The 14,425-nt window shown below is 59.3% G+C and overlaps 1 protein-coding gene across 2 annotated transcripts; it reads right to left on the reverse strand.

Moving 5' to 3' along the window:
* Positions 1-168: 168 nt before the first annotated feature.
* CARNS1 (carnosine synthase 1) lies at positions 169-13,744 on the reverse strand. Of its 2 annotated transcripts, none has more exons than XM_073012241.1 (9): positions 12,610-13,744; positions 10,705-10,975; positions 9,863-9,952; positions 9,140-9,627; positions 8,727-8,901; positions 8,550-8,635; positions 7,562-7,793; positions 7,177-7,457; positions 169-5,030 (listed from the first exon to the last, which is right to left on the reverse strand). In XM_073012241.1, exons 4-9 carry the CDS (start codon positions 9,620-9,622, stop codon positions 3,804-3,806), a joined length of 2,484 nt encoding a protein of 827 aa, XP_072868342.1. In that variant the 5' UTR covers positions 9,623-9,627; positions 9,863-9,952; positions 10,705-10,975; positions 12,610-13,744; the 3' UTR covers positions 169-3,803. The 2 variants fall into 2 exon arrangements, with proteins under 2 accessions (XP_072868342.1, XP_007964810.1); XM_007966619.3 differs by lacking the exon at positions 12,610-13,744 and adding an exon at positions 12,174-12,204.
* Between the last annotated feature and the right edge of the window lie 681 nt (positions 13,745-14,425).

The following is a 14,425-nucleotide window of genomic DNA, read 5'->3' on the forward strand; positions in this document are numbered from 1 at the left end:
CGGACCTAAACATCATCTCTCCGCGACGGCGGCCGCGCGCGCCGATGACGCAAGGGGTCTTACTCCCCCTCCGCAAAATCGCTTGGCCTGGTGGGGAACAAAGATGGCGTCCATCGCAAGGCCTCTCGGGAATTGTAGTCCTAGAGTGGCGAGGCGCCCAGCCTTCAGCCTGCGGAATCCTCTCGGCAGGACCCTCGGTCTTCCCAGCACGGCTCTCTGGGAGCCCGTTTTAGTTCTACGGAGAGTTTTGAGTTTGGATGGGGCAGGGTCGGAAGTGTATGCAGGTGTGAATGTAAATGCAATCCCCAGCTCTGCTGGAGCCAGGTACTGCCAGGCCGGCTGCGTGATGAAAGGCAAGTCGCGTTGCTTTCCGTTCGCTCCTGAAAGGCAGACAGTGGCATCAGGGTCTCCTCAAAGTGCCTCTGGCTCGACGACCCTGCAGATCGGAGCATTTACTGAGTGGCCAGCTCACTGCCAGGTTATGTTGCCAGGTTCCCGCCTTAAATAGGGTTTGGGGGTCAGTGATACACCTGTAAATATGAGATTTTGTTGGCGTTTACTCCCTCGTCAGTTTAAGCACATTTAGGCACCTGGTACAGAATAGACACTTCAAAAAACGTTGTTGAGGCCGGACACGATGCCTCACGCCTGTAATCGTAACACTTTGGGAAGCCAAGTCGGGAGGATCACTTGAGGCCAGGAGTTCAAGGTTACAGTGAGCTATGATGGTGCCACCGCATTCCAGGCTTGGTGACAGAGTGAGATCCTGTCTCAAAAAAACAAACAGGTCAGAGGTGGTGGCTCACACCTGTAATCTCAACACTTTGGGAGGCCGAGGTGGGTGGATCACTTGAGGCCAGGAGTTGATGAAACTCTGCCTCTACTATAAATACAAAAATTAGACAGGCATGGTGGCACGCACCTGTACTCCCAGCTACCGAGGAGGCTGAGGTAGGAGAATCGCTTGAACCCGGGCAGCGGAGGTTGCAGTGAACCAAGATCGCACCATTGCACTCCAGCCTGGGCGACAGAGTGAGACCAAGTCTCAAAACAAATAAAACCCCAAAACTTGGCCGGGCGCGGTGGCTCGGACCAGCTTGACCAACATGGAGAAACTGTGCCTCCACTAAAAACAAAATTAGCCGGGCATGGTGGCGCATGCCTGTAATCCCAGCTACTCAGGAAGGCTGAGGCAGGTGAATTGCTTGAACCTGGGAGCGGAGGTTCCAGTGAGCCAACATCATGCCATTGTAGTCCAGCCTAGACAACAAGAGCAAAACTTCGTCTCAAAAAAAAAAAAAAAAAAAACCCCAAAACTTTACTGTTTTTTTCTTTTGTTTAGTTTTTCAGACAGGATCTTATGCTGTCACCCAGGCTGAAGTGCAGTGGCAAGATCATGGCTTATTGCAGCCTTGACTTCTTGGGCTCCAGTGATTCTCCCACCGCCAATCCCAAGTAGCTGGAACGACAGGCACATGCCACCATACCCAAACACCCGGCTAATTTTTTTTTTCTGTTTTCTTTTCCTTTCTTTCTTTCTTTCTTTCTTTTTTAGAGAGGGGGTCTTGTTTTGTTGCCCAGGAGGCTGGTCTTGAACTCCTGGACTCAAGTGATCCTCCTACCTTGGCCTCCCGAAGTGCTGTGATTACAAGCATGAGCCACTGCACCCAGCAAAAACCAAAGACTCTGCTGACAGAATGAACACAGGCCAGGCAGAGTCGCTCATGCCTGCAATCCCAGCACTTTGGGAGGCTGAGGCGGGCAGATCACTTGAGGTCAGGAGTTCGAGACCAGTCTGACCAACATGGTGAAACTCCATCTCTACTACATATACAAAAATTAGCCGGGCGTGGTGGTACATGCCTATAATCCCAGCTACTTGGGAGGCTGAGGCAGAAGAATCGCTTGAACCTGGGAGGCAGAGGTTGCAGTGAGCCAAGATCACGCCACTGCACTACAGCCTGGGCAACAGAGTAAGACTCCGTCAAAAAGAAAAGAAAAGAGAAAAAGAAAGAAAGAACACATTCAACACAGCAAATCTTGTCTGTGACACGTGGTCTGTGACTTTAGATTGGGTATGGATTTGGCGGGGCGTAGTGGTTCACACCTGCAATCCCAGCACTTTGGGAGGTCGAGGTGGGTGGATCACTTGAGGTCAGGAATTCAAGACTAGTCTGGCCAACATGGTGAAACCCCATCTCTACTAAAAAAACAAAAATTAGCCGGGTCTGGTGGTGGGCGCCTGTAATCCCAGCTACTTGGGAGGCTGAGGCAGGAGAATCACTTGAACCTGGAGGCAGATGTTGCAGTGAGCCGTGACTGTGCCACTGCACTCCACCCAGCCTGGGCAACAAGAGTGAAACTCTGTCTCAAAAAAAAAAAAAAAAAGATTGGGTATGGATTCTTGTTGGATGGGGATATGTGGATGTGAATTTGGGCCAGACCAGGCCTTGGGTGTGAGTTCTGATTGTTGGAAGCTGTCTAGGTGTGCATTCCGTTTGCATAGGGGAGGTTGGGTATGAACTGAGGTGGACAGAATTCAAGGGTCTCCAGGCACACAGAGGGTTATCTGGTTGGATGTGGCCCTTTGGTTGTAATTCCACCAAAGGAGATCCTCAGGTTCAGGTCTTGATGTGGGTATAGGGCAGGCCCCTGGCAACCCAGGGCAACCCAGAGACCAGGCCAGTGGGGTGGTTTTCCCTTAGCTCCAGATGCTACAAGTATCCCCAATCCATCTCTTGAATCCCCTTCCCCACCCCCTATCTAGCTGATCCTGGGAGGAGTTGTCCAGTCAAGAGAACCTATCTAGACACTTCACTAGTACATAAGCCTTTATTTGGGGAGGGATGCTTGGGGAGCTGTCTCCAGTTCCTGTGCTGCACAGAGGCAGGAGTTCTTAAAGCATCTTCCCTGAATGAGGAAGAGAATGTAGACTCCTTTGCCAATGCTAGTTAGGTGTGCTGGAGGCCAAAGCACCAAAGCTTCGTGGAGAAGGTTTGTGATGCATAGGAGGGAGGCGTTCACATGTCTCAGGGCCACTCGTGAATGAGGGCAGGGAGGTGATGGGGGCCTAGAAGCTGAATGGGCATGTAAGACTTGATCAAAACAGAAACCTGGACCCTGCATCATGTCCTGTGACCCACCCTCCACAGTGGTATAATGCTGGAGCAGTCATTTTTCCTCTCTCAGCCTGTTTCCTTTCATCGGGGGAATGCAGGCAGTAGTGTCTGCCCGGGGTGAGTGGAAAGAGGATTGCTTCTGTCCACAGTCCACCTGCCTCTACTGCTCAGGCCGAATGAGGCAGGTTGGATGCCGCCAAGTTTTTAGCAGGCTCTAGAGCTATCCTAGAATTTGGGTAAGAGAAAGACAAGGGTTCTAGTCTCAGGTTTTTCTAGGATTTGTCCAAGGCTTGGGGCCCAGCCAGGTCCTCTCCTCTTGTAGGTGGCAGGAAGAGAGTGAGACCTGGAGGGGTGGACAGGAGGGGCTGGGTTTGGGCTCACTCCCACCTGGGGAGCTGGCGACAGAGGGGTGTGTGTGTGTGCGGTCATTGTCACTTCTCCAAGTCTAGAATGCTGGGGAAGCTCTGGGCTGGACTGGGGCGTTTGGGAGGGCAAGAGGCCCTTGAGTCCAGGATGCCTTGGTGTCAAAATTGCCCTGCTGCTCTGAAACAGACCTAGGCGTTGCAGCAGGCCAGGCTGGGGCTGGGGCATGGCGATGTGGAGAGAGGCAGGAAGAGCTCCAGGGAATAGAGGGTACCACAGTCCCTACTCCCAGCACTGCTTCCCTGCCCCCTGGCCCCAGTGCTATTTGAAGTGAGACAGGAAGTGAGCAACAGGGTAGCTGGGCCCGTCAATGCCCAGGCCCTGGCAGAGGCCCAGCAGGCGGAGGCGGGCCTCAGTGGGACTGGACCCGGCACAGGCCACACTGCAGTAGGGCTCCTCGTACTCCCCAGGCACCAGGGCCTCCTCCAGCAGATTGAGGCGTAGCAGGCCACGGTCGTGCAGGGCCTGCAGGGTCTCACGGCTGGCAGTGGAACTCAGGGCCTGCAGGTGCTGGGACACAAGGCACATGACGCCCACCAGGTGGCCACGAGCACGTGGGCGGGTGGGCAGGGCAGGACGCAGGCCGCAGGCCACCATAACAGCAGCCAGCAGCAGGTCCACGCCATAGAGCTCCAGGATCCAATCACGCAGGTAGAAGCCACCCATGCGGGGGTTGATCTCGATAAGCCGAGGCCCAGCCCCAGTCAGCTTGAGCTCCACGTTGAAGACCCCATCGAGCAGCCCACAGCCCAGGCAACAGCGGAAGGCCGCCTGCACCATCTGTGCCTCCTGCTCTGGTGCCAGCCCGGTGGGCATGCAGGCCGCCGTCTCAGTGAAGCCAGGCAGCCTCGTAGGGCCATTGTCAGAGACAAAGGCAGCCAGCAGCCGCCCACCAAACAACACCAGGTCCACATCGTGCTCGGTGCCCTCCACAAACTCCATCAGCAGCATGGCATTGCCCCAGCCCAGCCCAATGCCCGGGTGGTCGGCCTCGCCCTGCAAGTCTCGGGTAATCCGGGAAAAGTGCTCATGGCACTGTGGTGCATCCTCTACCAGCCGCACGCCCACTGCACCTGCCCCGAACTCCAGCTTCATGACACCTGGCAGGGGTACCTGGTGCACGGCCCTCTCCACATCAGCCTCACTCTCCAGTGGGCAGCAGGGCACAGCATGGAGGGAGGGCGCAGGCCAGGGTGGGCCATGGTGGCGCAACAGGTGCAGCTGGGTGAGGCTTTTCTTCTTGGCCAGGCGCATGGCAGCTGGGGGGCTGCAGGGCAGACCCAGCTCCTGGCAGAGCAGGGCTGTGAGCACCAGGCAGTCGTCCCAGTAGGAGAAGCAGCCATCTAGCTTTAGGCCGCGAGCCCGCACCAACTCTGCCAGCAGCCGTGCATTCTCCTCATCCCTCCGGTGCTCGGTCATGTCAAAGTGGATGAAGGTCTGTACCAACTGGGATGCAAAGTGGTTGGGGTCTGACTCCACGAGGTGCAGCTGCAGAAGCCACAGGGCGGGGCATATCCAGGTCAGCCAGTACTGGGTGCTAGGGGGATAGGATGGGGCCTAGGATGGCCCAGGTCTTCGGGGGATACGAGTGCACAAACACTAGGTGCTCAATAAATATGTGTTGAGGATTGACTGAATAAATGGAAGAGGCAGAAGTGCGACATCTAATACAGGCTGGAGGGGAGGGAAGGCATCCTAGACGAGGCAATGCCTAAGCTGGGAGCTGAAGAATATGAGTCAGCCAGGTGGCTGCAGGAGGAAAAGGCATGATCTGGGTGGGAGGGGCTGCAGCACAGAGAGGAGGGTGTGAGAGAGCACGGTGGACTCTTTCCCACAGGCAGCCTCACTGGCCAGGGCTTGCAGAGAAACTACCAGGGCTGGGGCTGGGGACAAGTGGTTTGGTCATCATTCACCCCAAGTGCTCTGACATTGAGAGGAACCCAGTGGGGCCCCATGCCCCTAAAACTTACTGCCTGCTGGGGGAACCCAGGGCAGAGGCAGCCACTGAAGAGAGAGGGAGGGCGGCTCTCTGCAAAGTAACACAGCCTCAGCAGTGGCGTGGCATTCCAAGTGGAGAAAACACTGAGCAAGGCAGGGAACACAGAGGTGGTGTCCCCAGGGGGTGCTGCACGGTGGGAGAGGGGAGAGGAAGCCACTTTGCTAGATTAGGGCCAGCTTGAGACAGCCTGTTTTCTTATCTGTTCAATGGGGATAAGAATGTCTACTCGGCCGGGTGCGGTCGCTCACACCTGTAATCCCAGCACTTCGGGAGGCCAAAGCAGGAGGATCGCTTAAGCTCAGGAGTTCAAGACCACCCTGCACAAGAGTGAGATACGGTCTCTACTAAAAATTTTAAAAATTGGCCGGGCGCGGTGGCTCACGCCTGTAATCCCAGCACTTTGGGAGGCCGAGGCGGGCGGATCACAAGGTCAGGAGATCGAGACCACAGTGAAACCCCGTCTCTACTAAAAATACAAAAAATTAGCCAGGCGCGGTAGTGGGCGCCTGTAATCCCAGCTACTCAGGAGGCTGAGGCAGGAGAATGGCGTGAACCCGGGAGGCGAAGCTTGCAGTGAGCCGAGATCGTGCCACTGCACTCCAGCCTGGGGGACACAGCGAGACTCTGTCTCAAAAAAAAAGAAAATTTAAAAATTAGCCGGGCAGGCTGGGCGTGGTGGCTCACGCTGAAATTAGCCGGGCAGGCCGGGCGCGGTGCCTCACGCCTGTAATCCCAGATCATTGGGAGGCCAAGGCAGGCAGATCACTTGAGGTCAGGAGTTTGAGACCAGCCTGGCCAACATGGTGAAACTCTGTCTCTACTAAAAATACAAAAATTAGCTGGGCATGTTGGCGCACGCCTGTAACCCTACTCAGGAGGCTGAGGCACGAGAATCACTTGAACCCAGGAGGCGGAGGTTGCAGTGAGCCAAGATTGTGCCATTCTACTCCAGCCTGGGAGACAGAGCGAGATTCCGTATTAAAAATAAAATAAAATAAAAAATAAAAAAAATTAGCCGGGCTGAGGTGGGAGGATCGCTTGAGCCCAGGAAGTCGAGGCTGCAGTGAGCTGTGATCGCACCACCGCACTCCAGTCTGGTCAACAGAGTGAGACCCTGTCTCAAAAAAATAAAAGTCTACCTGCCTGGCTCGCTCCAGATTCTGTAATGTGAGGCCCTGCTATGAACTGGATTCAGGATCTGTATGCGGCTCCCCAGCACCCTCTGCGGGTCCTGTGTGCCAAGTGTCAGGAATTCAACCTCAAAGGGCCCGCCCTTTCCCCAGGACAGAGCCAGGCTCCTTAGCCTGGCATTCAAGGCCCCCGCTCTGGCTCTAACGCTGTCCCTCCCCCAGCCCATCTACCCGGGCTCCTCTCCTCTTTCTGAGGAGGACTCCTTGCCTCTCCCCATGGCCTCTCACTCCAGGAAGGCACAGAACTAGCGGAGTCTCCTCACCCTCTCAGGACGGCGGAACCCGCCCCTACGCCCAGGCTTCCTTGTACCGGGCCAGGATGCCCCGCCCAAGTACCGCCCCTAGAGCGGGGGTCCCGCCCCAAGAGCGCCCCTTTGCTCCAGGCCCCGCCCCAGAGTCCCGCCTCCACCGCTCGGGCCAGGACCTGGGGCTCAGCCCCGCCCACCTGGAGCCCGTAGTCGCGCGCCGCTTCCCACACGAACTTCTTGCTGACGCCGCCCGCGCCGACCACCAGCAGCTGCTTGCCCTCCATGAGGCAGCGCGCCGACCGCCGTAGCATGGTTTCCACCAGCGGCGCGGCCGCCGCCTCGTCGGCTGCCGGCGCCAGCCGCGGCGCGGCCCACAGCCCCTCGAGCGCGCCACACGCCTCCAGGCACAGGCCGCCGTTCAGCTCCAGGGCCACGGGGGTCAGCATGCCGCCGGCCGCTTTCAGCGCGAAATCCACTCCTGCGCCGGGCGGGGAACGCGAGCTCAGCGCGGGCAGCCCCCGCCCTCCTGCCCCGGGCCTTCGGCTCCGGGCCCTGGCCCCGGTCCCGGCCGCCCTCACTCACCCAGGAAGTCCGTGTGCGCCCGGCGCCCGCCGCGCTGCTCGGCACTCAGGCCGGCCTCCAGAGCCAGCATGGCAGTCAGCGCGGCCTCGGCCGCCGCCTTAACGCGCTGCCGCACGGCCGCCACCTGCGCCTCCTCGCCCAAGCCGCACTGGGCCAGCGCCACCTCCAGCGTCCTCGGCAGGGAGTTGTGGTGCCGTAGAGGCCGGTCTCCGCGGCCCACGCCGCACACCACCTGGGCAGGGGGCGGCTCAGAGGGAGGACCACACACTCCTGCCCCCCATGCACACCCCCACCCCCTTGTGCCAAGATTCAGACCAGACCCCTCACTGGACATTCAAGAAGCCCTGTCCTCCAGCATGTCTTAAATTGCACATGAGCTATACCTGCCACTCCCCATCTGGTCCCCAGACCCCTCCAGGGATTCTACCCAGGCTTCCAGGCCCAGCTGGCGTCCCGCTCCAGGATGGCTCCTGCAGCCCTGAGGGCCTGGGCCGCCCTGGTGTGCCCCGCCCTAGCATCTCCCCTCTCCCCTACCCCACTGGAGCTCCCTGAGGGCAGGGTCGAATCTCTCCCTCTCAGTGTAGCCTAGAGCTGGGTACCCAGTAGGGTCCCTAAAAGCCTTGCTGAACTCCCCAGCTTAGAGGCCCCTCCTGAAGGGCTCCAGGCACTAGAGGTTTATCAGGAAGCCGTGGGTCAGCCTCTAGGTGGGCAAGACTCTCTGGAAAGACAATTCAGCCCCCTGGGCCCTGGTACTACCCAGCGTGGGGCTGGGCACAGGGGCAGGGGCTCTTGGTGTGGGAGGGGTTCTGGAAGGGTTGCAGGAAAGTGAAGACGGGTCAGACCCAGTAGTTTCCCCAGAAGCAACTTCGATCCCTCTAAGGATTTTGTCCTCTCTGCCCAGAGACGGCTCAGGGGCCCTTGGCAAACCACTGGGACTGGACTGGGGTGTGGCAGGCAGGGTCACAACCTGGGTGTGGGCCACACTCACCTTGCTCAGCAGTGGCCTATCACCCTGTGTCCGACACACCACAGCACAGATTCGCACGGCCAGGCCGGGGCCAGGTGAAGGACCATCTGGGGGAATACAGGGAGGTCTAAGGCCAGCACAGAGTGGCCAGAAGGCCACACCAAGCTCCCACCCCTGGCCAGCCCAGGTGACTCTCACCTGAGCAGGGCAGCTGGACAGGTGGGTACACAGCCTCCACCAGGACACTCTCCTCCTCCTCCAGCTTCTCCAGCAGTGCCAGCACTGTGTTCACCACTGCACCCAGCTCTGCCCGTGGGTGCAGACGCAATGCCTGCCGCCCCCGCCAGCGCCAGCCACTGAGCTTCACAGCCACCTGCAGCAAGGAGGGGAAAGGGGACTCCTGGATGCCACCACAGGTACTGCAGGGTGGGGCGCTTCCACCACAGGAGCCGGTGAGTAAACTGAGGCAAAAGGGCAGGGGATTGCCCTAGAGATGGGGCAGTGGCAGGGCTAAGAGGTAGGGACACCTTTCCAGCCAGACTTGGTAGCCGTGCCTGGGTCCCATCCTGCTGGCATCTGTACAGACCTCAGGGTGGACAAGAGCCTGTTACCTGCAGGACATCACCCAGGGCCTCGGAGCGCAGAAAAGCCTCCACTTCCTCTTTCACCAGCGTCTCTTGGCCCTCTTTGCCACTCAGCTCCACCAGCCGTAGCCCTGGGCTGGAATCCCCTCCGCGCAGCAGCCCTGGCGGCTTGTAGGTGAATGCCAGGGTCGCTGGCACAGCCACACCACCCTGCTGGGCCAGCAACTGCCTTGTCAGCAGCCGGTCCTCCAGCAGCCGGGCCAGCTCAGCCGAAGCTCCTGTGGGGCAGGTCAGGTCACGGGCGAGCTCTGCTGCCTCTCGGCCCCGGCTGGGCCCCAGACCCAGGCCTGCCAGAAAGTAGGTGGCACGGCGTGGGGGGACAAAGTCATCCAGGAATGTCAGGCCCCCAGGGTGGAAGCTCACAGCCTTGGAGACCAGCAGGGCTGCCTCACCCGGCTGCCCAGGTGCTGGCACCTTCATCAACCAAGCAGGGGACAGGCAAAGGAGCATGTTTCCTGTGGGCAAAGAAGGCAAGTGGCTGGCCAGGGAAGGCTTGATGGCCCATGCCCAGGCCCCTGGGTAGCGGAGTGGGGGCAGCTGATCCCAGAACCCAACCCCACTCGGCATGGCAGCTGCTCCAGTGGAATGCAGGCAGTTGCCAGGGTTGGCGGGTATTTTGGGATGTAGCTGGGCCAGGGCAGGGCTGCCCTTTCTGTAGAAGGGGATGGGGAAACTTGAGCACACACTCACCCGGGCTCTGGACCCCACCCTCCAGCAGCACAGGCAGAAAGGTGCTGGGGGAGCCCAGAATGCACAAGGTCACCTCCGCCCCAGGACAGCCTCGGGAAAGAGAACATGGCCCAGCTCACCAGGGGCGCCCTTGTTGTCTCTCTGCCCACCTTCCACCACCTCCACACCCATGGCCTCACCCTGGGCCCCCAGAGTTTGCCCAGGAATCGGACGAGACAGGGGACAGACAGGGAGTGGACGTGCCCGCCAGTCCTGCCCTGTGAGACGGGCTCCCCCTTTCTGCAGTTGTTCCAGAAGTGCTGCAGGCTGGGTGACTGGAGACCTGGGTTCTAGCCTGAGCTCTGACTTTCTGTGTGACCTCGGAGGAGTCAGTGTTCTTCCGAGCCCCTGTTTCCCAGTTTGTACAATGGGACCAAGTCTGTGATTCTCAGGTATTCTACCTGCGAACCCTCTGTCCACACAAAATCTGTATATACAACAGGCGTGGGAGGGGCAGAAGGGGAGGAGTCTGGGGGATCTCAGCTGCTGAGCTGCCTCCGCCGCAGCTCCCAAGACCTTTCTCTAGAAGTTCAGTGCCACACAACATAGTTTCCCAATCCCAGGGCTGGGTCTTTTTGGGGAGGGGGTGAGGGCAGAGAGCCCTATCCTTGACCTCACTGGTGCCAGATGCCCTTGCAAACAATGTTTGCCTACCCTAGGCCAACTAGCTGTGCCTTTCCTGCCTTCAGACCGAACCAGAGCCTGGGGGAAGGGGCTGACCTTGACATGGACGAGGAAGCAGACTGGGCTGGGGGCCCCTCCCTGCCCCCAGGGGTGCCCCCCTCCAGGGAGCCCTTGGGCACCTGTGCGGGGCGCCTGGCTGCGGTCCTGGGTCTCCGGAAGGCCAGCTTGCTGCAGACAGCTCTGCAGGAGGCTGTAGTAGTAGACAGTCCAGGCCCGGGCCTCGGTCCCCTCGGGGGATCCCTTGCAGTCCAGGCCCACGTCCTGGCGCCAGGAGCCAGGGAAGCAGCCTGTGGGCGGCAGGCCAGAGCCCCCTCCCCAGGGGCCCTCATCCTCCAGGTCCTTGGAGCCCAGTGGGCAATCCCACTCGGGACCAGATGGATCCAGGGAGAGCTGAGAGGGCAGAAGTGGTGGATCTTGGGCAGGATGGGCCAGTGGTCACATTAAGTCACCCAAGGGTATAAGCCCCCCACTCTCCCAGCCTGGGCTGTGTTCAGGGCTGACACCGTCCCGGGGACTAGGAGAGGAAAGGCCTGTGTTGGGGGTGAAGGCGCATTAATGGGAACGCGATGGTGGGAGTGCTTTGTAAACTGTTCTGTGTGGTGCCCCTGGAGGAATGGCAGGAAGCAGTGTCCTGCCGACCAGCACCCCCCGTGTCCCCATGCTGGGCTCTGCCTTAGCTTGCTTCACAGCAGCAGAGTTTTCTGTTTGTTTTGTTCATGGAGGCAACCCCAGCACCTAAACCGTGCCTGGCACACAGCCACTGCTCAGTAAATGTTTGTTGACTGAAGAGCAGGTGAATGAATGAACCCAGCCATCACTCTGGGGTGGCTTATTTCTCTCTCATGACCCAGCATGGAGTGTGCTGACACCTAAATGTGATTCCTTGTCATTCCCACGTAGGCCTTGAAGCCCTACTGTGTGCCCAGCCCTGGGCTAGACATTAGGAGGGGGAGGGCTGGGACCCCTCTTTGCAGATATTTTGAGTCATGGAAATGCTTTCTTTGGATGAAACCTAATGTCCCTCCCCTCTCTGAGGCTGGCGCACCCCATATGGGGCTGCTGGGAGGCTCCGTGTGAATGGAATTCTTCTTCTTTGCAGTCCCCAGGCCTGGACAGGCCTGCCTGCTGGGTCTGTCCTCCAGGGGACAGGCTCAGCCACCTTGAGCAAGTTATGAGGTCTCTTTGGGCCTTGTTGCCTGGTGCCTGCCCTGTCCCATCCCCTGGGGGCTGATGAGGCTGGGACGAAGAGAATCTCTTGGTGGGAGATGGTGTGCTGTGGCCCAGACGGCAGAGGACTGGGCCTCACACCTGGGCTTGAATCCCAGTTTGCCAGGGCCAGAGCCTCTGTGCCCTCTCGTAGAAGGTGAGCTCCCTGAGGGGCCGTGGAATGAATGACTGTCACAGGGCACTAAGAGTGCCCAACTCCCAGGACCCAGCTGCAGGGTGGGGGTGGGGGAGCTGGTCATGGGTCTAAGCTCTTTGCATGGGGCAACCCCCAGGCTTAGGTCCTGGGTGCTGCCTGCTGTCTTCTGGGCCCTCTCTGCCCAGGGACTTGGGCCTTGTGGGGGAGGGATGGCAGGAGACTCACCATCTCGTGGGTGGAGTGGCTGAAAGACTGATGGCAGAGACAGAGGGACAGAGAGACGAAGGAGTCAGGGCAGCCAGGTCCCTGCCTGGCCTTCCAGCCCCTAGACTTTGGGAGTGGAGAGGTGGCCGACACCTGTCCCTGCAGAGAGAGGCCAAGACCGCCCCACCCCCACCCCGAAGATGGGGAGGGATTTCTGCTGCCCAGACCCAGTGGCTCCTGCCCCAACGCGCTCACAGGTCCTTCCTGCCCTAGGGTCCCGGCTCGGCTCTGCCCCTCCAGCGCGGGGGGAGTGGGGGGCGCCAGGTCCCGGGGGTGGGGAGCGTAGCGTCGAGGGTCCCGCCGCGGAGCGCGGGCGCGCGGGGTTCTCGTCCCCGCGACTCCTGCCCCGGCCGCCCCCCTCCCTGGCTCTCCCGGGGCAGGGCCGGAGTCGGGGTACCTGGCGGCGGTAGCGGCTGGGCGGGCGTGGTGGGCGGACTCGGACCGGGCGGGATGCAGCGGCGACGGCGGTGGCAGTGGCACAGCGCCGGGCCCAAGCGGCGCCGCTTTATATAGAAACACCCGGGGCATGCCCAGTGCCCGGCGGGGGCGGCGCGGGGCGGACGGACCGACAGGGACCGATAGGGACCCGCCAGGAACGTGCCTGCCCCACCCGCCACGAAAACGTCCCAGACCTGGGGGCGTGGGGCAGGACACGAACCCGGCAGGAGGAGGGCACGGAGCAGGCAAGGAGAGACGGAGGTCTTCAGAGACACAGAGGAAGTCCCGACACAGGGCCAGGTGCAGACGGACAGGGACTGTCGTCGGGGGTCACAGACTTAGGGCTGTGAAGAAAGAGGAAGGCCACCGTGGAGAAGAGATGGAAAGGAGGGGCGGGGAGAGCCGGAGCAGGCAGAGACTGGTACTAGGGCCCGCCCTTAGGGGTGGTGTGCCCGGGAGAGCAGCCTGGGGCACACAGCCCTGAGCTCTACCTTTGGATAGAGGCCGGAGCTCCCAGCCCTGCAGCCTTGTGTCCCAGCCGCCAGCGCTCTGCCCTATTGCACGTTCTCCCAGAGAGACCCTGCTGGGCCAGGGTCTCTGCACATCTGTGCAGCCTCCTCCTCACTTCTGGGCCCAGTGGACTTGCACACGGGGGCCAGGATGTCTCTAAGATCCAGTCTCTTCTGGTGTGTGGCTGCGTATCATCCCAGAACTTTGGGAGCCTGTGGCAGGAGGATTGCTTGAACCCAGGAGTTTGCAACCAGCCTGGGCAGCATAGCAAAAAAAAAAAAAAAAAAACTAGCTGGTTGAGGTGGTGTGGGCCTGTAATCCCAGCTACTTGGGAGGCTGAGGTGGGAAGATCACCTGAGCCCCACGGGTCGAGACCACAGTGAGTCCTGGTTGTGCCACTGCACTCCAGCCTGGCAATACAGTGAGACCCTATCTCTAGCTCTCTCTTTGTTTTTGTTTTTGTTTTTGTTTTTGTGAGACAGAGTTTCACTGTGTCGCCCAGGCTGGAGTGCAGTGGCGTGATCTCAGCTCACTGCAACCTCCACCTCCCAGGCTCGAGTGATTCTCCTACCTCAGCCTCCAGAGTAGCTGGGATTACAAGCACAAGCCACCATGCCCGGCTAACTTTTGTGTGTTTAGTAGAGACCGGGTTTCGCCATGTTGGCCAGGCTTGTCTTGAACTCCTGACTTCTGGTGCTCCGCCTGCCTCGGCCTCCCAATGTCCTGAGAATACAGGTATGAGCCACTGTGCCCAGCCGAGACCCTATGTCTTTTTTTGACCCTATCCCTTTTTTTTTTTTTTTTTTTTAGACAGTCTTGTTTTGTCACCAGGCTGGAGTGCAGTGGCACGATCTTGGCTCACTGCAACCTCCACCTCCCCAGGTCCAGTGATTCTTCTGCCTCAGCCTCCCAAGTAGCTGGGACTACAGGTGCGAGCCACCATGCCCAACTACTTTTTTTTTGTCGGGGGGAGGAGTTTCGCTCTTGTTGCCCAGGCTGGAGTAGCTGGGATTACAGGCATGCGCCACCATACCCAGCTAATTTTGTATTTTTAGTAGAGACAGGCTTTCTCCATGTTGGTCAGGCTGGTCTTGAACTCCCAACCTCAGGTGATCCGCCTGCCTCAGCCTCCCAAAGTATTAGGATTACAGGCATGAGCCACTGTGCCCAGTCCACCCAGCTAATTTTTGTATTTTTAGTGGAGGCGGGGTTTCATCATGTTGGCCAGGATGGTCTCAATCTCCTGACCTCGTGATCTGCTCGCC

The sequence above is a fragment of the Chlorocebus sabaeus genome, chromosome 1, assembly GCF_047675955.1.
Source record: "Chlorocebus sabaeus isolate Y175 chromosome 1, mChlSab1.0.hap1, whole genome shotgun sequence".
Taxonomy (NCBI): domain Eukaryota; kingdom Metazoa; phylum Chordata; class Mammalia; order Primates; family Cercopithecidae; genus Chlorocebus; species Chlorocebus sabaeus.